Source organism: Protomyctophum parallelum (assembly GCF_964188405.1).
Source record: "Protomyctophum parallelum genome assembly, chromosome: 5".
In the NCBI taxonomy this organism is placed as follows: Eukaryota; Metazoa; Chordata; class Actinopteri; order Myctophiformes; family Myctophidae; genus Protomyctophum; species Protomyctophum parallelum.
This window is the reverse complement of record NC_139702.1, coordinates 6,013,481-6,040,789: the sequence shown is the minus strand read 5'-3', so window position 1 is coordinate 6,040,789 and position 27,309 is coordinate 6,013,481. Positions and strand designations below refer to the sequence as shown.

General features: G+C 41.7%; 1 protein-coding gene across 1 annotated transcript in view; it reads right to left on the bottom strand.

Moving 5' to 3' along the window:
• Positions 1 to 15,964: 15,964 nt before the first annotated feature.
• The window catches only part of LOC310859584 (VPS10 domain-containing receptor SorCS3-like), a 137,307-nt gene continuing 125,962 nt past the window's right edge, over positions 15,965 to 27,309 (bottom strand). The window contains exons 23-25 of the mRNA XM_083766205.1: positions 26,013 to 26,118; positions 24,136 to 24,296; positions 15,965 to 16,270 (exon numbers count right to left, since the gene is read on the bottom strand). Of these exons, the coding sequence (XP_083622331.1) occupies positions 16,212 to 16,270; positions 24,136 to 24,296; positions 26,013 to 26,118 (326 nt within the window). The 3' untranslated portion in view covers positions 15,965 to 16,211. The remainder of the gene's footprint in view (positions 16,271 to 24,135; positions 24,297 to 26,012; positions 26,119 to 27,309) is intronic.

The window sequence follows — 27,309 nt, the reverse complement described above, 5'->3', positions numbered from 1 at the left end:
CATGCGTGCGTGTCTCTCTCTCTCATGCGTGTGCACGTGCGTGTGTGTGTGTCTAGCAGTCTCCATGTCTTCATGCAGCCACGCCACGGCCTTCGGCATGGTGGAGACAGAAAACTCAATGTGTCTGCTTTGTGCCAAATCAGAAGTCGTTAGGTTGCAGCCTCGGCAGCATTGTGAAGTGCTCTGTGATCTGCATAATGTATATCTGACACGATAGCTTCAGACAGTCTCCATATGGCCTTTTGGTCCCAACACAATTGAAAATGAGAGTAACAGTCCAGATGCTGTCATAACACGTCAGGGATCACCTTTCAACAAAGAGTCTTAGGACTGTCGTGATAAGGCAACAGGACGGACTGCTATTGCTGAGCAGAGGCACCTTCTGACAGGCATATACCGTACAATCACTCACGGCTTTTTATGTGATCTGTCGGGTGGAAATCTTGGGTAGATTTAGTTACAAATTAACACTTTTTTTATTTGTTAAACATTAAAACACTTACCGTAAGCACTTTCACATTAACTTCCTAATATTTTCAATACTTTTAAAACTACAGCAATAAATTGTCCTCAAGGGCCATATTTTGACTAGGGTACCAGGCTGGGGGACGAGTCCGCACGCACATTTCTTTCTCTGTGGTCTGGGGACCACCAGTGGTCCTTGAGGGGGTTCCTGGTGGTCTCCAGCTAAATGACGGAGTTGGTAACCAAATGGACCCTTAGACCTTAACTCTTGAGTGTAAAATGTATTCATTTTCAGTGCCAGATCCCATTTGAAAAGATGTGGCAGGGGTTTTCATCTTTTAATTTGAAGGATGCCCAGTTTGACATGCATAGGCTACTGACCCCCATTTAATGCCATTTATAATTATGTGGGACCTCAATTTAGTATAACTTGTATTTACAAAAATCAATGTCAACTTAACTCAGAGTACAAATGGAACCGTTATGGTCCTCCAGGTCTTAAGACCTGGTACTTAACCCATTCTGACCGGGCACCCATTTTGGTGTCGGCATCATGTCATGCTTTAGCTATTGAAAAATAGCAGATCTACAAGCTCATATCGCGCCACCGAGTGGCGCGATACGAGCTTGTAGGTCTGCTATTTTTGAAAAATCGAAGACACTTTTAGAATCTGATCTCAGGTCAGAATGGGTTAATAATGAAACTGTCAGGATGTAATAGACATTTTTAGAATCTGATCTCAGGTCAGAATGGGTTAAGACACGCAAAATACAGCCCATAGTCTCTTCAAATTGTAACTGAAAATGTTCACTTCAAATTGTTTTTTCCTACAATGTCCCTTTAAATGTGTCCCAGAGTCAAGACATCCCAAAGTAATCCCCAAAAAGTAATCCAAGTAAACCAAGCGTTGTAGATCCTATAAAGTAGTCAAAAAAGTTACAAAAAGTTACATAAAACAAAAAGGCAATGCATTGCTTACTGGAAAAAAAGAAAAAGTATGTATATCCTCCTCACCCAACCAGTCAGGAGTCCTCAGCTGGTTCCTTTGTGCACAAACACTGAATTGTTTGCCTAGAGAGTTTAAAGCTTCAGAAATGCCCGACCAAACTTTACTTCTTCCCACAGCCAAAGTTCTTCAGGTCAAACTGCATATTGGTTTGAGTTCAGTTCTGATTTAGCTTAATATTATAGTATATTATAGTATTGGCTTGAAAAGAGTGTTTGACAAAATGAGTAACGACCGCCACACCAAACACTCTTCTAACTGCCCATAATGGAAACCCAGCTCGGCACCTCACTTCCTGTTCCTTTATAGCTTCCTGGCAGTTCACTTCCTGGAATTGGAACTACTGCTGGAACTATTGCTCACCTATTTCCCCACAGCGCCCCCTATGACCAAACGTTGTCATTTTGTCAACAGAAAATGTACTGTATGACCATGGTTCAACTACACAACACATTATATTATGTTCTCTATGGTTCAACTAAAAACACATTATATTATATTCTCTATGGTTCAACTACAAAACACATTATATTATATTCTCTGTACACTACATTTCAGTGTTAAATATTCAACCATAGTTTCAACCAATATATTCTCTTGTTATTTCCCCAGTATGTTTCATTTTCTTTCACTACACATACAAGGACAGGAAATACATTATAAACTAGAACTGCACTCTGTCGAGTGCCTACTTGCTTGTTGCACACTAGTAGGCCATAAATGGCCAACTAGTGTGCAAGCAGAGCGCGCAAGTACTTTCGACCCCTACAAACTGTCAACCAATTACATATACATATACTATGTATATGTATATGTAATTGGTCCGTCCCAGCCAACCCGCCACTTTTTATGCGTATGCACCGTCCCAGCAAATTGTGCCTGATACGGCAGTGGTGCCAGATTACATACATGTATACACAGGAGCATTACCTTTAATCCTCCCAACACTAAAACATATCGTCATTACGTCACCATCGAAAACCAATTACACTCTGGCATTGGGTCCTTTAATCCACATATTTCTTACGTCATCATTGAGAGCTAGTCATACATATGTATATGTAATTTGTAAGTTGATTAGCGGTATACTGTGGTTACTTTGCACCAAAAAACCGTCCCAGCCAACCCGCCACTTTTGATGCGTATGCAAATAAAACAGCAAATTGTGCCTGATTTGCTAGGACCAGATTACATACATGACCATATTTCTTACGTCATCATTGAGAGCTAGTCATACATATACACACCATGTACTCTGGTCCCAGCAAATCAGGCACAATTTGCTATTTTATTTTACAAATTACATATATATGTATATGTATGACTAGCTCTCAATGATGACGTAAGACATATATGGTCATGAATGTAATCTGGTCCCAGCAAATCAGGCACAATTTGCAGTTTTATTTGCATACGCATCAAAAGTGGCGGGTTGGCTGGGACGGTGCATACGGACCAGGCGAAAATATTACTTGCGCGCTCTGCTTGCGCAAGTAAATACATCAGGTCGTGTAAAATGCCTATGTTCACTTTTGTGTGACATGATGACATTGCATTAATTTACAGCACACACACGCACACACACGCACACACACACACCCGCACACACACAGTAGTAATATGGAGATAGGCTACAATGTTTCTACCAGACTGTGATGATTTTATATATTATCCTTGAGTCAAAACAGTAAGGAGATCTGCCAATTATCTCTCCAACAGCAGGAAATTTTGAAAATTCACTTTTGGACAGATAATCTGCATTTTCAAGCAGTTTTTGATTAAAGACTCCATTTGATTAAAGTCTCTGTCCGTTTGACTGCAAAGAAGATCAAATTCAGCAAAAATGCTTCAATATCTATGGTGCTCATCTTTTAATGCGTGTTGCTAATCCAGCTATCTAAATTAAGATCTATATTATGGAAATCATATTGATGTCTCGTCGCAATCTGTTACCTATCTAATTCATCAATCTCTGCAGTGATGCCTGAAGCCTCTGATAGACCCTCTGACCTTCTATTCACTGCACAGCGGACTGCCCTCATTTTGTTTGAATGTAGAGTAGCCGTTTCATGGGTTCGTTAGCTGAGAGGTAAGTTTACTGTACTTCAGAAAGGAATTGATTAAGAAGGCCACAGGATTGCAAAGTCATGATCTAGGTTAGTGAGACCTTGCATTAGCTTGTCTGGAAATAAACTGGGTGAGTGCAAGCAGTGTTGAAATGACAGAAAAAATGAAACGGTGTCACTGTTTGGTCAACCACACACCCACACCTATACTGCACAGGCCATAGGCAGTGGTGTGACGTACATATGTACATTCACACAAGTAATTAAGTACAATTTTGAGGTACTTGCGTTGATTTCCATTTTTATTTTATGTCTTTATACTCTCCAGTCTCCACTACATCTTAGACGCAAACATTGCACTTTTTACACTTTTTACAAAATCAGTTGAGCCCCATCTTCGAAAATAGCCGACCTACAAGCTCACAATGTCTCGATTGTGTTGTGACCTGTTGAACAATTACGTTACGGTATTTTTACATAATTTTGTACTTTTACTCAAGTAGCATTTTGAATAGGCTTACAGGACTTTTTCTTGCAACAGATTGAGTATTACAATTTTCTGTAACATTGTATGTGTGGTACACTCACAAAGATAAAACCCAAATGTATTCCTATAATCCTATTACAATGATATGTAATCAGTGGGAGACTTTCTTCTGCCAAAGTTTACCTAAATATGGTACAATGATAACTACTTAGTCTTTGAACTACTACAAATAGCCCTGGGCGTACCACACTAACTGATACAAAAAACAAAACAAATGCCTGGCTTTCTGACAGCTCCAATCTGACATGAGGTAGATGATACATATTTATAATTTCCATCTGCTGAGTGTAAAATCATAAATAAATAAACATAATAGTCTACATTTTCAAAGAGTTGAGGAGCGGGAATGGCGTGCATATCGATCCGTCTCTGTAGGGTGGAAACCTCATACGTACAGTATAATCCAAAACAGGATTCAAAACGGCAAAAGTAGCATATCGACAAGCTGGGTTAAGCTTCACGCTGCGGATCTGCAACTCGTGATAATTTCGTGTGACACTGTATAGTATGATCAAGTAGGGCGTTCATTTGCCAAAAAAAACACAAAGACAGTTATGGATATAAGAGGTTTCTGCCAGTCAACAATGATACAGTATGCTTTTCATACTGTAGCAGAGCCTATGAGAATGGTAAACAATAGAGTTTCCTCTCGGCTCTCTCAACAGAGGCCGTCGATGCAATCTCAAATAAATTGTGAAACATAAATAAATAAGCTGCGGTTCTGTCTTTTTTGTTGGTGTTTGGGATATAGGGCTGACGGATATTTCTCATGCAAAATGCATTAATCAAACTCACGCTAGTGGAATGGAAGTGTTTACCAAATTCAATTGTGAATCTCGGTTTACTAAACTGCATGAACCCTAGCGTTTTCTATTCTGAGACAAACATTCTGCACACATCAGATCTCCAAGCTCACAACGCATTGCTACAGGACGCATTGTGAACTTGTAGATATGCTATTTTCCACCTCTATTCATAGGCCTCTTTTAGACGGCGACCATCTCCATATAACACGTCAAAGTCCCGTTGCGTTCTCATTTTCTTTTACCATTTACATGAGAACGCACACTTGAATGAACACGCTACAAAGTGCATGCATATATATGCCAGGTCGCTAGGTGGCGCGTGTCCTTGTGGGGTCCGTGTGACGCAGCGCTTATATACTGTAAACCATAGACATAAGTCACGCATGCGTAGAACTACTTCCGTTCTTCTTCTGCACAGAAAGTAAACAAACGTCGCGTCCTCATCACACCTCCAGCAAACCGGACTATCCGACATGGTTGTTGTTGTTCGTTTCCCCTAGCAACTGACGCATGCCTATGACACCATGTAAAAACGTAGGACACGAGCCGACCAGAGCTGACGTAAGCCATGATGTCACAAGTTTTGCGGATCCACCGTTTGGCCTGTTTATATGGAGACCATAGGAAACGGCGTTCTAAAAGATTTCCACTCTGGGAGGTGGTTTCACTTCGTTGCGTTTTCACCTCCTGTGAACACGGTTCTCGTCTAAATGACAGCAGCAAACGATACTATATTTTGCCGTTTTTTATGAACACCATCCTCGTGTAAATAGCACCTTAGTTGATCGGTGTCCCTCAGGGCTCTATACTTGGTCCATGCATCCCTTTTCCTCTACGCCAAATAGCAGATTAACCTATAGATCAGCTATTTTAGGGAAAGGAATATTTATGCCATGCTCAGAAAGATGCAAGGGTTCATGTCACGTGGTTAATTAGAAACCATGCCTTGCTGTACTGGATGCGTGCGTGCAAGGCTTTTGAATGGCACAGAGCGTCTGCCTATGTTTTGCTTCTTCAAATGTGATTTTGTGGTAGATTTAATAAATGGATTATGATTACTACAACAGGACATATGCATAAGTCCAGGCTAATGGCTTCTGCACTCACTCCACTCCAATGGGGTGTGACTGTGAAACAATAGAGTCCAGCCCCCATCCGTCACTCTTTGAGATGAAGAAAATGATGCCAACATGTTTTATTTTATTTATTCTTCATTTAATTACTATAGGTACATCAAATTTGGCCCTGGTGTCGTCAAGAATGCTTTAAGTCGTACATTTTACGAGTTCACAAATCCATGAGTTTTAGCTAGGCATGCTATCTGCTGTAATAAAGTAGTTTTAGCTATAGGCATGCTATATCAAGCTAAATGAGGATAAGACAGAAGTTCTCATAATCGGTTCTAGCGAGCAGAAAGAATCAATAATAAGCAGACTTGGCAACCTGACTGTAGAAAGTAACAGTACAGTAAAGAACCTGGGGGTTATTATTGATTCTGAATTGAATTTTAATTCACACATTAATCATGTTACCAAGATTGCCTTTTTTCACCTTAGAAATATTGCACGAATCAGAGCCCATTTGTCCTTGGACGATGCAAAAACGCTAATCCACGCCTTTGTTTTTTCTCGGCTTGACTACTGCAATGCACTCTTTTCAGGACTGCCTAAGAAAACGACTGACAGATTACAACTTGTCCAAAATGCAGCGGCTAGAGTTTTAACTAGAACTAAGATGAGAGAACATATTACTCCAGTTTTGGCATCACTGCACTGGCTTCCGGTTGTTTTTAGGATTGATTTTAAAATTATTTTACTTGTCTATAAAGCTCTCAATGGTCTCGCACCTCCGTACCTCCGTGACTGCCTACCTAGATATGTCCCTAACCGCCCCCTCAGGTCCTCCAATGCTGGCCTACTTGAAGTGCCTAAAAGAATGTGCACAAAGAAATATGGTGAGGCAGCTTTTTGTTTCTATGGCCCAACAGCCTGGAATAAACTTCCATTCGAGCTCAGACACGCACCCTCTGTAGACATTTTTAAATCTCAACTCAAGACTCACCTCTTCACTCTTGCTTTTAGTTGAGTTTTATTTGTTTTTATTTGTTTTTATTTATTTTATGTTCTTATATTCAATTTTGTTCTTTGCCATTGTTCTATCATTTTAACTACTTGTGTTTTATTGTATTATATTTTTATTTCTATTTTTATTTTTATTTTTGTGTCCTGCCCTGTGAAGCACTTTGTGCTGCATTTATGTATGAAAGGTGCTATACAAATAAAGTTTATTATTATTATTATCTGCTGTAATAAAGGCACCTGCTATAAAAAAAGAAACCTGGGCTCCCGGATGATCTTAAGAAGCCACAGAGCAGAGGAATCCCCCCCCCCCCCCCCCCCCGCCATGTACATGAATCCATAGATTGGATAGAATGAGACACTGTAATTTGGCAGATAAAGCTGCTCTGAGGGCAGCTTACAGTAAATGCTATACACACAGTACAACCAATCATCCCTACTATAGAGTGTGCTGACCATAATGCACTTATATTATTATTATAAGGAGTTCCTCCCTGTCCCCAGTTAACCCCTGGGGTAGGTTTCGTTTATGACTATTATAGGGTTAGCCTTCATCCAATCAGGATGAGAGGGGTCTTCCACCAATCATGATCAAGTGGGGGGCGGGCCTTGGTGCACGTGCTGTTGGCCTGTTGTGAGTGTGTCCACTTGTAGAGTGTGCATGTGCAGATCTTGTTACCGGGCGGACCAGGTTTTTTTCTCCAAATCACTGAATTCTCCTTTAAGTAAAAGTAGCAATGCTGCCAGCCTGCATGTACCCGGTTTTCATTGTTCCCAACTTGCATCGTTCCCAAGTAGTCCGGTGCCTGACGGGCACAGGTCTAGTAATAGAATAATTATTAATTTAATCGTATTGTTCTTTGCACTCATATTATGCCACCCTGCCATATTCCATATTCTATAAGCAAAGTGACTGAAACAGCATCTGTCGCCTCATAAATATCAAGTGCAACCATTTCTAACTCAGCAAGATGCTGGAAAACTAAGTCATGTTGCTTTAGTTTTATCTCAAGTTGGACTACGGCAATGCACTTTTTTTACTGGTCTTTCTACAAACTCTGCTGTAGACTGCAACAAAAACAAACAAGAAAAGAGAGAACTCATCACTTCACTGGCTCCTTTGTGCCTTCCAGAGTCAATTTTAATGTCCTTCTTGTTTATAAAGCTCTCAACGGCCCCCTGTTGTTTTATGGTCCTTCAGTCCAGAGGGAGCCTCTACTGCAGTCTTGCTAGACATACATAACCCTATACCAAAATTGGACCTGCAGCTTTCTTTAATTATGCTCCCAAATAATCGACCCCCTTTCCTAAAGGGATTAGTCTAATCCCTTTAGGAAAGGTGGTCGATAATATGGGAGCCTTAATAATGCTCCCAAATATTTATAATCATTAGAGAGATCTTGATTAGCCTTACACCATTTTAAGGCAGTGCATGTCAGGTAACTTTCTTATTGATAGATTGTGTGCTTTTCGATTTAGCTATTTAATAGTTTTAGCCTTTTTTTTTAATGCAAAGCACAGTTTTTCCCTTTTGATCCGTTTCCCATTTTTGGTCCCTTAAACACTTGTTCCAAAATGTTGGCTGAATGAAAATGTATACCTTTTTTCCACCTGGCAGGCCAAATAAAGTAGAATTCTAGGAACCTAGGTGCAGTTATCCACAGTGATATTATCAGAAAATTGAGAAAACTGAGATCCAAATGCTCAGAGTCACCAGATAACCAGAAACCAGTTTAGCCTACAACATAGGGTTGTAACGATACATTTCAGCAGCGATAGGATATGTATCACAATACATGGTTGACGATACTATATGATTCAATGATTTGAAATCGATACAATAACTATTTACCAGTAAGACGCCTTAAGGTGAAACGCGACCACAGGGCGCGGGGGAAACAACACTTAAGAAAATTGTAGTGTAACTTTGCTTAGGATTTTTTAACCACTGCATCATGAAATGTTTTAACTCAAAGCCATATGAATTACAAATTATTTAAATGCACTTTCGCACAAAATACAGAAATGCAACAGTATAGGCTAAGTACAACTAAAGCATGAAAACTTACAAGCAAAGGCTCTTCAAAGCACACGTGAGGAAAAGGGCAGAGAAGATGTGCACACACTACTCTACCAAACTGATCAGTAATTAGTGAGTGTGAACTGAACTTAACACTAATTACTGTGTGTGTGTGTGTGTGTGTGTGTGTGTGTGTGTGTGTGTGTGTGTGTGTGTGTGTGTGTGTGTGTGTGTGTGTGTGTGTGCGCACAAGCTTGAGGAGGACAGAGGTGATCGACGGACCAAGAAACATCAAAGGAGACATGAAGCCAGAACCACACCCACACCCCCAGTCAGTGCTCTTCCCTGCGCTGTTGGTGGCAGATCGTGTAGATTGGACTATATACAGTAGAGTAGACACAGTGTGTATGTGTGTGTGTGTGTGTGTGTGTGTGTGTGTGAGCGAGCAAGAGAGTAACAGGAAGCGTTAACAGCAAAGTGTGACTGCTTCCTGGCAACAGGAGGAAGTGCGTGGTTTTCATTTTTCGATGCAGTTACTATTATCGTTACACCCTTTACTACACATCCTTTCCTTGTTCTGTCCCCCCCCCCCCCCCCCGCCATCACTCTCTCTCTCTCTCTCTTCTCCCGACCCATGCATAGGTCTATCAGTGACCCCTGCCAAGGGTTGGAGTAGCCTGTGTGTTTGGGATTCTAAGAGATCTATAATACATTGTGCCAGGGTTTCCCAGGTGAAAAGGGAGAGACGGGGGTCCAGAGATGAATTCAATTCAAGCCACGGTATAATGAGTCTGCTCTCAGACTTTACTTCCCCAGTGAATAAAGACAAATGTTTTTTTTTTGGTGCCAGCCAAAACAAAAAAAAGTTAAATTTTGTGTCCAAGTCCCATCTGCCATAGCTATGGAAAGTGGCAAAAGAAGTTAAAGGAACTGCTTTTTAGCAGCTGCTTTTTAGGGGCTTTTTATGAATTGACAGAGTAATCATAGGCTGGTGAAAGTAATGGCATGGCCCTGAAGGAGATGGCGAGGGGGAGTTTTGCCTAAAAAAATGGCAACTAAAAAATACGGGGAAGCAGCTTTTTGCTTCTACGGGCCGTCGGCATGGAACAAGCTCCCTCTGTACCTTCGTCAGGCAGCCTCTGTAGACATTTTTAAAGCTCGGCTCAAGACCCACTTCTACAACATTGCTTTTAATTGATCTTTTAGTTGTTTTTATTTTAGTTTTTGTTATTCATGTCCTCACTGTATTGCATTACTGTTGTTGCCTTGCTTTTCTTTTATTCTCCATTGTTCTGTAAAGCAATTTGAGCTGCATTTCATGTCATGAAAGGTGCTATACAAATAAAGTTTTATTATTATTATTATTATTATTATTATTGTTGTTGGATCTGATTCTGAGACAACAACACTGTCACCATGCAGCGCTGACAAAAGTCTTTCATCAAACAACTAATATCCTGCCTCCATGTCGCCTCTTGCTGATTGGATGAAGAGGGTATATTAGCTGACGCGGTTCTTAGATCAGTGATTCCCAACATGGGGGGCCATGAGGATATTGCAAGTGGGCCCCCAAATAATAGGTAATTGGTTTTTTTTAAGGGTTTTAAAGAGAGTTTAAAGACTATATAGCATTAAGAGTAAAATAAATATATAAACAACAGAAAAAGTGAAACAATGACATGGTATCTTTTCTTTAAAACCTTGAACATGAACTTCGATGGTGTTCATTGTTGATTTGGGCGCTTGTAAGCAGCTTTGTCACATACTGTAGAAGCCGTCAAATAATTGGGGGGGGGGGGTTACCTGTCAAGGTCCAGAGAAGGGAGAAACCACATCTGATAAAATGTGCCATCGCATATTTCACCATAGTGACATCATATAAAGCAGTCCTCAGACAAGTACCTCCACACTTTTTTGGATTGCTTCTACAATGAGTGACTTACTGCCGTAAGAACAGTTTGTGAAAAAAATACACTTGACTTTAACCGACAGAAAGCATAGAAAAAAACATTAATTTAAGAATAGGACACTGTGGATTCATCAAACTGATCTCATTCCAGCTTATGTTTAACAGAGCTGACTGCTGAGCCCATCACAAGGGACATATCTCTCTTCTAATACGTCCTTAGGATGTTTTCTCCCTTCCTGCTGTGCATTCATTATTTGAAGCTGAGAGGACTGCTGCTGCGTAAACTCTGGGCTCATTTCCAGTCAATGGCTGGCCAAGGATTATTGTATAAATGTTTCTCTCTTTCTCTATCTCTCTCTCGATCTCTTTCTATCTATCTAGGTCTCTCTCTGGCACGCTCACAGGCACGCACGCACGCACGCACGCACGTACGCACGCACGCATGCACGCACGAGTGCACGCATGCACGCACACACACACACACACACACACACACACACACACACACACACACACACACACACACACACACACACACACACACACACACACACACACACACACACACACACACACACACAATTTATATAATTCTCTCTTTCTTTCCCCTCTGTCCTCTCTTAGTGCAAAGCACAGGTAATGAGTATGGACACATGCCTTTGAATTATGAGTCAGACCTGGGTCAAATACTATTATATAGACTTAAGCACTACAGTAGATGTTGAAGTTTGCTGCAAAGGACATGCAGGGCAGTGAGTGGTGGCAATGTCAATCAGTTTAGTACATCATTATGTGTTGTGCCAATGCCAACCTGGCAACCCGTTCAACGAGACTAGGTCAAAACCTATAGCATTATGGGCCTGGTCCGTGGCTCAGCGGTCCAGGCATCTTGGCCGGTAGTCCGAGTCTGGCAGTGTTCCGCGGGTTTGACTCCCGATCCCGACGGCCTTTACTGCATGTCACTCCCCCATTTCCTGTCAGCCTACTGTCTGTCCCTCTATAAGAAATATAAAAATAAAGGCGAAAGCCGCAAAAGAAACCATGGCCATGCAAGTAGCAGCAGCAGTGTCCTCTCTGCTCGATATACTGCTGAGCAGTCAACAACACAAGCGGGAACTGCTCATTGGGGCTTTGCAAGTTCATCCAAACTTTAGATCACATGGATACAACAAGTCTCGCTACAATTATGAATGATGAAGGATGTCAACAGACATGAGTGCATGTGTTACATACACTGTAAAGTGAAATAGTGAAATACTCGCACCATATAGCCAGGAGAATTATTAGAAAAGGTTGTTTAGCATAGTCTACATCCCATGAACCGGAGGGATGGTTGCTCTGCGATCAGCTATTGTTTGGACAACTCGGGCAGTCACTAACTTTGCATTTATAACGCTGGCCTTGCTGTTGCAGACAAGCCTGAAAACTGAAAATTATTCATAAATGATTTGTAAAGTTTAATGCAGGGCTCCTCAGAGTTACTAGGGGGAGCTGCAAATATTTGTGTACTATAAACGTATATACTATTTTTTACATTAACCAAACCACTTGAACCCTGCATCCCTTTCGTGAGGGGAACATTAGCCAAAATCAGACCCTGAACTGAGGGGTGCTGTTGGGGTGTCGAACTATTGGTTGTGGGACTATTGGCTGTCGAACTATTGGTTGTCGGACTATTGGCTATTAGCTTGTAGATTGGCCATTTTCGGCAAAGAGGTTTGGCGTAGAGGGGAACAAATGTATTTAACACAAAGCTACAAAATGATAGTGCTGTCTATGAAACTATCTATGAAATCTATGAAAAGGTTTAATCTGCAACACTATTGTAGACAATAGACAAAATACTTGATGTACAAAAATACATTTATTTGAAACAATTTCAAAATGACAGTTTCTTTAACCGTAGAAATATTGAAATTAAGATGAAATACATTACTGATGACGCATGCATTGAAGAATTTGTGCAATGAAGAATATTACAATTGATTTCCTTCTGAAACATCATAAACTCAGGGTTGATTTCCCTGAGGATTTCAACCTGTATCTTGTAGCGTGGGGTTTTAAAATATCCAATAGGATTGCAATTACCAATGATCAAAGCACTGATTCATTGACATAGTGGGCATCAGCATCCAATGCAAATAATGTCCCGACCATTTTCCGCATACCTGTAACGTTTATCGGATAATCATATACAGTACAGTATCAGTATGTCTGCAGTTGTAAAAGTCAACATTACCTACAGTACACTATAGTTAGTTTTTACTTTCAAGGTTATCTGTGGTAACGTGCCAATGTCTACTTCATTCCTAGCAACAGTCATTGCTGCTGCACACATTATGAGATGGATATTAATACAGGACCAATAATAATGGCCTTACATTTGAAAGGGTCCAGGTGAAATAAAGGCATTACGTACATAAATTAGTCCTTACAAGATGGCAGCTTTTGTTTGGCAATTCACAAAATTTGCCTTAGGAATCTGGGTGGCAAAGAAAATAGTATATATATGAGGATCCTCTAATAACCTCCTTGGTCGCGGCTCAGCTAAACTTATTTTGCTAATATTGCTAATGAATGTGGGAATAAAGTGTGCACGATGTTGAGAACACCGTGAAAAATAACACTGGCAGTCCGGCACAAAACCAAACTGGGACAATGTTTGAGTAGTATTGTGTTGTGTTTTTTTCCGTGACAGTTGCTTTTGATCAGAACTGCACTGTTAAGGACACTTCTATCCAGTATAGCCTACACATGCAGCAGTGTTGAATTATCCGTTTGTAACTCTCTCAATACCCTCTCAAAGTTATTTTACTATCTGTGACTGCTACAGTATACTGTACAGTATTCACTCCATACTGTCCATATCCCTCATTCTAGTTCTGTGCCATGTTTGCACTATGGGACGGTGATGCACAGAGTATTCCCTGCTTAACCATCATCCCCATCTCTTCATATTGTCCTACTGGCTATTACCAGGCACCAAGAGAGCGCTACGTGTCAGCTTGGGGCATCGAGCTGGCTGGCTCCCGGCAGCATGCAGGCCACAGAACAGTGGTGGAGTGTCACAGGCTTGCAAGTTACTGCTCCCCCGTGTAAGCTAAACTGAGGTGAAGCCCGAGTCAACAGTTGGACGGCAATATAACAGCCACAATGAAAAGGGGAGATGATCCCAGGTGCGCCGGTGTGGGCGAATACATAAAGCAGATGGTATCTGTTTTATACCACTGCTACTAGTACTAACATACAGTAGCTGTATTGCGGCACTGTGAGGGACAAACAGAAGCAGTGAATTGGCAGCCAATATCGCTCAATCAGGCCTGCACATGTTTTGGAGTGCAATGGTGATGTATTTTAACAGATGATACAAAAAGAAATGTGTGGTGAAAGTATATTTTTCATATGAAGATGTGAAGTCATTGACAGAAGAGAAAAATTCCTGAGCAAAGGACCATGTAGTATGTACCCTACTCCCTACACTGAAGTATACTTGAAGGACCATGTAGTATGTACCCTACACTAAAGTATACTTGAAGGACCATGTAGTATGTACCCTACACTAAAGTATACTTGAAGGACCATGTAGTATGTACCCTACACTAAAGTATACTTGAAGGACCATGTAGTATGTACCCTACACTAAAGTATACTTGAAGGACCATGTAGTATGTACCCTACACTAAAGTATACTTGAAGGACCATGTAGTATGTACCCTACACTAAAGTATACTTGAAGGGGTCTTGCACTTCAGTCATTCCCCAAACAGAGGTGCTCTCAGAAATGACAATTACTCAATATTTTCTTAACGGCAAACCCAAAACGTTAGTAGTTGATTGCACCTCATTAAAGCATTTAAGTGAAATGAGTGCTAAGGTTTTATTCTTCGGGTTTAGCCAAATAAGCATGGACCCGTTTTTACTAAAGTAAATACCCTTCACATCTTCTTGGGTATTGTACCATTTGATCATCAGTAACTACAATATGAACCGTCTTACAGATACAGCACTTTGCTCTTTGACTGAGGGCGAATGTAATATTCTAATGACACTAAAGGCAAATAACACATGGTACAAAGAGTTCAAGCATGTTTAGTTACCGGTATTTAAACAAATATAAGCATATGGAAATATTTTGCCTATATATACACACAATGTAATTTCATTTATTTCCAAAGAGCATTATATGAGTTCAACCTGTATTCTGTCAATACAATTATATTCATGTTAACAGGTACATAAACCCTTTGTACGAGATCATTGTTGCCTTACAGTTAATTAACCAAAATATGAGTACATTGTTACTGTCGGGTGGAAACCTTGTATGTCCAAAACTGTTAAAAATAAAAACTATATTCCAATTAATCCAATGCAGTTATTATTTTGTCACAAGCTCTTGTTAATACTTTTCATTGGTTCAATATTTATAAAACCCACAGAGACACTTTTACTTTCAATTTAAATGTTTTTTTTCAAAAATAGCGGGGAAAAGGCTATATTTTTGCTACTTTTGCGCTCTTGTATGATGAAGTAGGGCATTCATTTACAAGAATAAAATAAAAAGTTGACAAATGGAAAAGGTTTCTGCCCGACATTGACACTATACTACAGTATATAGATGTTAATGTGAAATCGATTAGGCTCACTTGATGGGTGATTAGAAAATACATATTTACAGCACTTGCTTATGTACAACACAAACTGTCCTCAATAAGAACATGCACAAGTCAAGGACCTTATCAAAACAAATAAAGTTGATTCTTTAAGTAATATTTGACTTTTTTAACATGTTTTCAAAAAGAGACCATGGGTTGGGTCTTCTGTCTTTGCCACCATACTTGGATTACTAGCATGTGGAAAGTAAGTATACATATATAATATATAACAGAACAGATGATAATATACATGTATTTTGATAATATTCCCTGTTTGATCGGAGACTCAATAGTGGTCTTATATATATATTATAGGCAAAAACGATTTTTGAAAGCAAACTTTTAAGAAATGTACATAACTCTCTTCATAATGTTTTGACAAAGGCTCAAGAAATTAAGATAATTCACTCTGCAAATACATTTATTTATGTAGCTTATACATCCACAAAACTGAATAAGTTTTGCCAATAATTACAATGGTGTCTCACTGAGCGGATTTTTAAATCCGCTGCATGGATGTTTGCGAATCTGTATAAATGAGATCCCTTTTTAGAAAACTATTAACATCAATTGTGTTGTGAGAATTACAAAACAGAAAAAAGAGAACCCCCAACACGGCGACACACTGTTCTGTCCACCAACCGCTGCACTCGGCCAGCGTTTACACGCTGGTACAGTTGGGGATCTCCCTTGTGCTCTCGCAGGCGTTTCCAACTCCTCCTGAACAAAGCAGAAAAATAAATTATTGAATAAATAAATAATTGAATAAATGAACAAAAGCCAAAACAAGAACAAAGAAGTTTAAAGTCGTTAGTTTTAGGCGCTTTGATGCCAGTTTTGAATAATTGCCACAAATACGTTATTTGACACTGACACCCTATGTTAATTGATGGTCTTTGAATGTCCTTTCTTATCAAGCACTCTAAAGCCCTTAATAGAATCCAAATTAGACATTGACCCACAGGGCCGGATTAACACCTCTGAGGGCCCCATGGCACTGAAGCTAGAAGGGCCCCCCCCCCCTTCACACGCACGCAACATTTTTGCTGTTTTGTAGCCGTTTTATGCCGTTATATTGGCCTATTTCCGGTCGCCACAAGCTACGTACTACCATCCCTATTCTGGGGCAAACGTTTCCATTTTATACAAGCTGAGAAGGTGTTGCATTTGTACTTCTTGAGACTAAAGCGAGCAGGGCTCGGTATATTCTGTAGCCCTGTACTCACTTCCTTCTACAGGTGTGCGGAGTGCAGCATCACAGGGAACCGCATGCAGACCAGCGGTGGAATATACTTTTACCTTACTGCAGTATTTCAGATTTTCTATACTTTTACTACTATTCCTCTGAGTCTACATCTCAAGAGACAAATATTGTACTTTTACTCCACTACAATAATTTGAAAACTGTAGTGACTACTAGTAACTTTGTAGACTTTGCTTGTTATTACAAAACATGAATGAACCACTTTTAGAACTTTGTCCGACTAGGCCGAAACGCGTACGTTGTCTGCTCGTCAGAGGTAAATGAAATCATGTGAAAAAGGACATATATTGAGTGCTGGCATTTTCTTCATTCTATTATGCATCATCAAGCCTTGCACCTGCCATCTTGATTGATTGATTGATTGATTGATTGACCACTGTTTTAACAGTTTGCAAAAAAGCACAGAAGTACAGTTTCATACAAAAGGATAATAATAATAATAATATCTCAAACTTATATAGCGCTTTTCTGAGTACCCAAAGACGCTTTACATGGGGGGGGCTTTACAGAGGTAACAACAAATTAAAAACAACTTTAATAGAAAAAGGAAAACTAACACTAAAAGCTAAAGAACATTAAAAGACAGTGAAAAGGGTTAGCTAGGGAAGGCAATTTTGAAGAGGTGGGTTTTGAGGGTGGATTTGAAGGTTTGAAGGGTAGGGGCATCTCTGAGTGCCTTAGGGAGGGCATTCCACAGGGTTGGGGCAGCAAAGGCAAAAGCTCTATCCCCCCACGTACGGCGTTTGGTTTTGGGGACGTCGTGGAGGTTTGCATCACCAGACCTGAGGGAGCGAGAGGGGGCATGGCGTTTGAGGAGGTCACAGAGGTATGGGGGAGCCAGGTTATTTAGTTCTTTGTAGGTGGTCAGGAGTGTTTTGAAGTGGATTCTTTGTTTAACCGGTAGCCAGTGAAGGTCACGGAGGACAGGTGTAATATGGTCTCTGGAACGGGTACTGGTGAGCAGGCGGGCAGCTGAATTCTGGACATATTGCAGTTTATTGAGGACTTTGGAGGTGGTGCCGTAGAGGATACTGATGCAATAGTCAAGGCGGGATGAGATGAAGGCGTGGATGAGTGTTTTGGCTGCGGAAAATGACAGAGAGGGTCGGAGACGGGCGATGTTCTTGAGGTGAAAGAAGGCGGTTTTGGTGACTTGGTTAACATGGGGGAGGAATGAAAGGGTGGGGTCGAAAATGATGCCAAGGTTGCGGATGCGGGTGGAGGGTGTAACAGTGGATCCATCAATGTTCAGTGAAAAACCTTGGGTGGAATTGGTGAGGGAGTTGGGACCGATGATGATGATTTCCGATTTATTGCAATTTAGTTTGAGAAAGTTATTTTGCATCCATGTTTTAATATCTGTGAGGCAGGCAGTGAGAGTGGAGTGGGTGGTTGGGGTGATGGCTTTGGTGGAAAGGTACAGCTGTGTGTCATCGGCGTAGGAGTGGAACTGAAGTCCATGGTGACGGAGGATCTGAACTAGAGGGAGGATGTATATGATGAAGAGGAGGGGACCAAGTACTGAACCCTGGGGGACACCATGGGTAACTGGGGCAGTGGAAGAGTTGCAGTTATTGATGGAGATGAATTGTTGTCGATCGGAGAAAGGATAACCCATCAGTGACATATATACCAGATGCAAGAAAAAGGCTACCAACATACGTTTAAAGACAAACAAAAGTAAGTTTTACTCTTATGTACCTGTACACAAGATGTAACAATAAAACACAACCTTGAACATTATGAAGGAGTCAAAGGACGAGACTGGTGCCCGGTGAGTCGGTAATGATGGAAGATCCATAGATTCCATACCCCACCCGGCTATGCAATACCCTTTGTACCCGTTCCACCCATCTGTCTGTTTCCCTTTTATACCCATATATGGAGACTTCTGTATCTGTCTCTCTGTGTCCCTTTATTCCTATATATGGAGTTCTGTGTCAGGCATGCCCAAATATGGAGTGTTGTGATGTCAGAAGAGGCCAGTTCCATATACAGTATGGAGTCTGGGCAAAGGGGCCCCTGTCCAGAGCCTGGGCAGAGGCAAGGGGCCAGCTAGGCACTCCAATGTTGAAGCGCTGGGCCCTAGTGGTAAGAGGAAGGACTGCAGGCGGAACCCGTGGATTCTTGACGAGGAAACCCCGTGCAACCGAGCGCTCAATGTTAAAGCCCAGCTGCACTTCCGCATTTGGACACCAACATTTGGTGTCCAAATGCTAGACGGTCCTTCCGGGAGCCTTCCGGGTGCTTCAAAACGCCACTAAGCAACTTCCACTGACATGAATAGCGGAGGGGGCGGAGCTTCGCGCCAGTTCAGTCTCTATCCTTTTAATACTCTATGGGCAGAGGCCTTTTGTGGCGGTTCTGGACAGCCATTGGTCCGACCGACTCGACAGCGGGCACCGTGCAGAGACGTGGTGCATTTATACATAGATGACACCCGTCCTACACATTGTCTGTTGTGTAGGGATCTCCCTCCCTTCGGGCAGGAGGTGTATAGTATCAGGGCCAGAAGAACGAAAGAATAGCTTCTTCCCTGAAGCCCTGAAGAGACTTCAACTCCAGACCTTGAACTTGTGACCATTGCACTTGGGATCACCATGTCCCCTGCATGTGTGTCTACACATGAACTCGGCGAGTGAGCAAGTGCAATTGTTTTTATCTGTACTATTGTGTTAGGTATTAATCAGATGTTTAATGCAGTATATAGATGTATTATATAATGCATTCTGCCATGACCAGGACCTGGGTAAAATGTTGTTCGGTACTTGTATGGAATGACAATACAAAGCATTTTCAACTCAAATCATTGCTTCTGAGACCCTGGAACATAATATTTTGAGATGGGGGTCAGGGACAAAATACACACCACTGCTATAGCAACATACGTTTGTAGAATAGGCCTCAGGTTTTAATACGTTAAAAAATATTTTGTATTGAGACACAAGGTGTCCGCCTCACATAGATAGCTACATTACATGCCTGTAGGCATCCCTCCACTGGCTCCCGGTCGCTGCCCGCACAGAATAAAAAACTCTGATGCTGGCATTCAAAGCAACCAAAGGTATGGCTCCCCCTTCACACGCACGCAACATTTTTGCTGTTTTGTAGCCGTTTTATGCCGTTATATTGGCCTATTTCCGGTCGCCACAAGCTACGTACTACCATCCCTATTCTGGGGCAAACGTTTCCATTTTATACAAGCTGAGAAGGTGTTGCATTTGTACTTCTTGAGACTAAAGCGAGCAGGGCTCGGTATATTCTGTAGCCCTGTACTCACTTCCTTCTACAGGTGTGCGGAGTGCAGCATCACAGGGAACCGCATGCAGACCAGCGGTGGAATATACTTTTACCTTACTGCAGTATTTCAGATTTTCTATACTTTTACTACTATTCCTCTGAGTCTACATCTCAAGAGACAAATATTGTACTTTTACTCCACTACAATAATTTGAAAACTGTAGTGACTACTAGTAACTTTGTAGACTTTGCTTGTTATTACAAAACATGAATGAACCACTTTTAGAACTTTGTCCGACTAGGCCGAAACGCGTACGTTGTCTGCTCGTCAGAGGTAAATGAAATCATGTGAAAAAGGACATATATTGAGTGCTGGCATTTTCTTCATTCTATTATGCATCATCAAGCCTTGCACCTGCCATCTTGATTGATTGATTGATTGATTGATTGACCACTGTTTTAACAGTTTGCAAAAAAGCACAGAAGTACAGTTTCATACAAAAGGATAATAATAATAATAATATCTCAAACTTATATAGCGCTTTTCTGAGTACCCAAAGACGCTTTACATGGGGGGGGCTTTACAGAGGTAACAACAAATTAAAAACAACTTTAATAGAAAAAGGAAAACTAACACTAAAAGCTAAAGAACATTAAAAGACAGTGAAAAGGGTTAGCTAGGGAAGGCAATTTTGAAGAGGTGGGTTTTGAGGGTGGATTTGAAGGTTTGAAGGGTAGGGGCATCTCTGAGTGCCTTAGGGAGGGCATTCCACAGGGTTGGGGCAGCAAAGGCAAAAGCTCTATCCCCCCACGTACGGCGTTTGGTTTTGGGGACGTCGAGGAGGTTTGCATCACCAGACCTGAGGGAGCGAGAGGGGGCATGGCGTTTGAGGAGGTCACAGAGGTATGGGGGAGCCAGGTTATTTAGTTCTTTGTAGGTGATCAGGAGTGTTTTGAAGTGGATTCTTTGTTTAACCGGTAGCCAGTGAAGGTCACGGAGGACAGGTGTAATATGGTCTCTGGAACGGGTACTGGTGAGCAGGCGGGCAGCTGAATTCTGGACATATTGCAGTTTATTGAGGACTTTGGAGGTGGTGCCGTAGAGGATACTGTTGCAATGGGATGAGATGAGATGAAGGCGTGGATGAGTGTTTCGGCTGCGGAAAATGACAGAAAAATGACAGACGGGCAATGTTCTTGAGGTGAAAGAAGGCGGTTTTGGTGACTTGGTTAACATGGGGGAGGAATGAAAGGGTGGGGTCGAAAATGATGCCAAGGTTGCGGATGCGGGTGGAGGGTGTAACAGTGGATCCATCAATGTTCAGTGAAAAACCTTGGGTGGAATTGGTGAGGGAGTTGGGACCGATGATGATGATTTCCGATTTATTGCAATTTAGTTTGAGAAAGTTCTTTTGCATCCATGTTTTAATATCTGTGAGGCAGGCAGTGAGAGTGGAGTGTGTGGTTGGGGTGATGGCTTTGGTGGAAAGGTACAGCTGTGTGTCATCGGCGTAGGAGTGGAACTGAAGTCCATGGTGACGGAGGATCTGAACTAGAGGGAGGATGTATATGATGAAGAGGAGGGGACCAAGTACTGAACCCTGGGGGACACCATGGGTAACTGGGGCAGTGGAAGAGTTGCAGTTATTGATGGAGATGAATTGTTGTCGATCGGAGAAAGGATAACCCATCAGTGACATATATACCAGATGCAAGAAAAAGGCTACCAACATAAGTTTAACCCATTCTGACCGGGCACCCATTTTGGTGTCAGAATCATGTTATGCTTTAGCTATTTAAAAATAGCAGATCTACAAGCTCATATCGCGCCACCGAGTGGCGCGATACGAGCTTGTAGGTCTGCTATTTTTTGAAAAATCGAAGAACGACTGACATTTTTAGAATCTGATCTCAGGTCAGAATGGGTTCATCAGACCAGTGTGTGTCCGGCGGAAACCTCGTATGAATCTGACCTCAGGTCAGAATGGGTTAAAGACAAACAAAAGTAAGTTTTACTCTTATGTACCTGTACACAAGATGTAACAATAAAACACAACCTTGAACCTTATTAACATTATGAAGGAGTCAAAGGACGAGACCGCTGCCCGGCTGTAGAGCACTGAGTCGGTAATGATGGAAGTTGGAGATCCATAGAGTCCATACCCAACCCGGCTATGCAATAAATACCCTTTGTACCCGTTTATACCCCACCCGGCTATGCAATAAATACCCTTTGTACCCGTTCCACCCATCTGTCTGTGTCCCTTTTATGCCCATATATGGAGTTTTCTGTATCTGTCTCTGTGTCCCTGTATTCCTATATATGGAGTTCTGTGTCAGGCATGCCCAAATATGGAGTGTTGTGATGTCAGAAGAGGCCAGTTCCATATACAGTATGGAGTCTGGGCATGGGGGACCCTGTCCAGAGCCTGGGCAGAGGCAAGGGGCCAGCGAGGCACTCCAATGCTGAAGCGCTGGGCCCTAGTGGTAAGAGGAAGGACTGCAGGCGGACCCGTGGATTCATGACGAGGAAACCCCGTGCAACCGAGCGCTCAATGTTAAAGCCCAGCTGCACTTCCGCATTTGGACACCAAAATTTGGTGTCCAAATGCTAGACGGTCCTTCCGGCAGCCTTCCGGGTGCTTCAAAACGCCACTGAGCAACTTCCACTGACATGAATAGCGGAGGGGGCGGAGCTTCGCGCCAGTTCAGTCTCTATCCTTTTAATACTCTATGGGCAGAGGCCTTTTGTGGCGGTTCTGGACAGCCATTGGTCCGACCGACTCGACACCGCGGGCACCGTGCAGAGACGTGGTGCATTTATACATAGATGACACCCATCCTACACATTGTCTGTTGTGTAGGGATCTCCCTCCCTTCGGGCAGGAGGCCTATAGTATCAGGGCCAGAAGAACGAAAGAATAGCTTCTTCCCTGAAGCCCTGAAGAGACTTCAACTCCAGACCTTGAACTTGTGACCATTGCACTTGGGATCACCATGTCACCTGCATGTGTGTCTACACATGAACTCGGCGAGTGAGCAAGTGCAATTGTTTTTATCTGTACTATTGTGTTAGGTATTAATCAGATGTTTAATGCAGTATATAGATGTATTATATAATGCATTCTGCCATGACCAGGACCTGGGTAAAATGTTGTTCTGTACTTGTATGGAATGACAATACAAAGCATTTTCAACTCAAATCATTGCTTCTGAGACCCTGGAACATAATATTTTGAGATGGGGGTCAGGGACAAAATACACACCACTGCTATAGCAACATACGTTTGTAGAATAGGCCTCAGGTTTTAATACGTTAAAAAATATTTAGTATTGAGACACAAGGTGTCCGCCTCACATAGATAGCTACATTACATGCCTGTAGGCATCCCTCCACTGGCTCCCGGTCGCTGCCCGCACAGAATACAAAACTCTGATGCTGGCATTCAAAGCAACCAAAGGTATGGCTCCCCCATATCTTGCAAGTATGATTGAACCCTACAAACCCTCCCGCTCACTCAGATCAGCCAACGCAGGGAAACTGGAAGTACCCTCACTAAAAACGCCGGGACAACGCTCCACACGTCCCAAACTCTTCTCCCGTCTGGCTCCAAAACTGTGGAATGCACTTCCCATTGCAGTCAGAACTGCAGCATCACTCCCAATCTTCCGCCGTAGCCTGAAAACCCACCTTTTCAGACTCCATCATGGCCCATAGCACTTACCCTAACCCCTTAGATAGCATTTCTGTTGGCTTAGATAGCATTTGACACAGACTTATAACATGTTATGTAGACAGCACTATAATTGTATTGTATATAGTCATAGCACGCCATAGTACATATGTATAGCATAGTAGTAAATATGTATAGTTTATATGTATAGTGTATGTATAGTTTCATTATATAGATATTCCACTGTTACTTTCTTAGCTTACGCATGTTTCATGATAAATGCTTTTATGCGATGTATTCCCATGCTTTTGTTCTTGCTTAAATGTAAGTCGCTCTGGATTAAGAGCGTCTGCTAAATGCCTAAATTGTAAATTGTAGGCAGTTTCAGAATATTCTGCTCCACTTACGCTTGACCCTTGCATCCATCTCCTTCTCCATGAGTTCTTTGGGCGTGGAGAACTCACTCAGGGTGATTTTAGGCGTGCTGTCAGCCTGTCCCACTGAACCAATCATCTCCTGCTCCTTCTCCTGGTTCACCTCCGCATAGATGTTGATCCAGGGGATTTTTCTTCACAAAATGAGCAAAAGAAGAAATATCACCAAAATTAATTATTGAACATTTCCTTACACTAAAATAGTGCATTTGGGCATGCATGATTAAAGCCAGGACAAAACAACACAAGCCCTGTCACAATAATATGATATCTAGTCTCAAACCACTATAATATTACATGTAATACATTGGCCAGGCGTAACTGGCAAAATGAGGAATCATAGGTACAGCAAATCAAATATTTCTTAACCCATTCTGAACGGGCATCCATTTTGGTGTCAGCATCATGTTATGCTTTAGCTATTGAAAAATAGCAGATCTACAAGCTCATATCGCGCCACCGAGTGGCGCGATACGAGCTTGTAGGTCTGCTATTTTTGAAAAATCGAAGAGCGACTGACATTTCTAGAATCTGATCTCAGGTCAGAATGGGTTAATCAGACCAGTGTGTGTCCATGTGAAAACCTCGTATGAATCTGATCTCAGGTCAGAATGGGTTAATACGATATAAAATATGACTAACGTTTCCTCCCACAGGATATTTAATGTTACGTAGGGATGTCCTGATCGGGCTTTCTTTTGCTCCCCATCCGAGTCCGATCATTTGATTTTGAGTATCTGTACAATATCCAAAATCACGGACAATATCCAGTCTATAATATTATGATATGGATACAATATTACAATTAACAATATACAATATCTTTTCTCCAGATCATTTGAAAATGACGTGATCGACCCGGATTATCAATCACGTGATCTGATCTGGACAACCTTAGTTTCATGACAAATGCATAGTTCAGACTGTGATAAAGGAATGGTTCTTTACCAGGGGGTCCAAATGGACCCTTACGGGTCTGTAACTCTGAGAGTGGACAAATGGGACCAAATGGACCCTTATGGGTCTGTAACTCTGAGAGTGGACAAATGGGACCAAATGGACCCTTATGGGTCCACTCTCAGAGTTAACTAAACACAGAGGACATTGTGGTTCTAGTATAGTTTAGTTCAGTGATAGTCAACCTTTCTGATTTCAAGGACCCCCCAGTTTGATCCCCGTTTGATAGAAACAGTGTGCTGTAGTACGGTCAACGTGTCCTTCACTGGGAATCACCTTCAGACATCCCCATCACAAGCAGAATGCATTAACGTTCACATATTTAATCAATCTATATTCATGCTATAATAATAAACACATCTTTATTCTGTCACCGCGCAATCCATTTCAAATTACCATTCAATTTGATTATTAATTGTTTTGCTTCGTCGACTGTGACATTCCTTAAGAAGTGCATCCTCTTTACACTAATGGGAAAAATTGCCACATCCATAATTAATGATAACTTTTCCATTTCCTGCAGAATTCTTCAAGAAAAAAATCATTTTGAGTACACATCAATTATTCAGTCGGTAACTGTTGAACCACGGCGGCGAGCATATTAAGCAATTTGACGTCCATTTCTGAGCATTTCATCGGCTGACTGACACGTGTGCCTCCCTGCGTCATCGCATCGCCGTGCTGGAAAGCTGTCTACAACCTCCGAGGAAGGAAAATATGAAACAGAATATCCAAACGCACGGCTTCAGATCAACCACCGATGGATGCAGAATGCTCTCATCTGGCGTCATCAATAATGGATAACACACATTCGATTAATATATAGTGGCAGTGTCTGTGTTGGCGGCCCACCGGCGAGAGCTAATCCCTGGGAGAGAGAGAGAGACGCTTACCTCTTGAACTTGTAGATGAGGAACACGGCGAGGCCCAGGAACACCACAGACAGGAGCATCAACATGGCCGAACTGCTGTGTCTCGGGCTGGAGTCCACCAAGGGAGCTGTGGGGTGGAGGCCATGTGGAACAAAGAGCAGATTCTGTAAAACCTTTGATTTGAATTACACTGCTTCTCAAACCTTTGCTTTTAATTTGGTCTGCATTCATCTAACAGTATACATCTGCTGCTATGCTCACGCACCCTTATATACAGTATTATCTCAGGTTTACGTGTACATATATTTGATTCCTAAGGCTATATTATAAAGTGGCACTGCCATTGTTCAGGAAGGGGAACAAATGTCTTGGTGGACACGGCTCCTATCTATTATTTAGCTGGGGACTCCGTGGAACCCCCTCAAGGGCCCCAAGGGGCCCCGGGACACCACTTTGAGAACCAGTGCTGTGACAACAACAGTGCAGCCATTAATGAGGCTTTGTCAAAGAAGTGTTAAAACATTTCCATTTCAGCTGTTTCTGTACGTGCTGTACATCCAAAATGTAATTCCGCCTAATTTGTTTCTTGACAGCAGATTCACAATGACAGTCCTTGGGTCTTCACATGATCCAAAGGCTGCGTTTTATTCTGCAGTAAATTAATCGCATTGCGGATTTACGGTCAGCTGTGAGCCAATGATGAGTGCATTACGAGACCTCGCTGTTGTTTTTAATATCGCAAATGTCTAAGGCTTATATAGCGTGAAATTGCTGTTTCTAATTATTTGCCAAACTAAATTGCAGGTAATTCACATCTTTAGAAGTTAACAAACACGCTGAAAATGAATGTCAGAGCGATTCCTTCTAATTATAACATTATATATTCCTGAATTTCAAGACTTGCAATAGAGCCATGAAGCCTTTGACCTTCAACATGATTTAAGAAACGTTTTATTTAAAAAGAATCAGGATAAGAACCCAGATCTGTTTTGGATGTCTGAGTGTTTTATGTTAAATTGGTTGTTCAGTAATTAAGTTTTTGTTTTTGGAAAATTCATAGAGAAGGCATGGCAGTTACGTTGGAGAACGATGTATCCATGAGTAACTGTCTATTTGTGTATATGTATCATTATATATGTACAATTCTGTGAGTGTCTTCTAAGCCCGTGCAGGCTGGGCATCTTATGATGTATAGGACACTTTAATAAGAACTCTATCTATCTATCTATGTAGCATCGGGTAAAATATTAACTGGGCTCCGTGTGCTCCATGTTGCAGTCCACCTCCAAACAGAAAGGTGTCAAACTGGTCCTTCAGA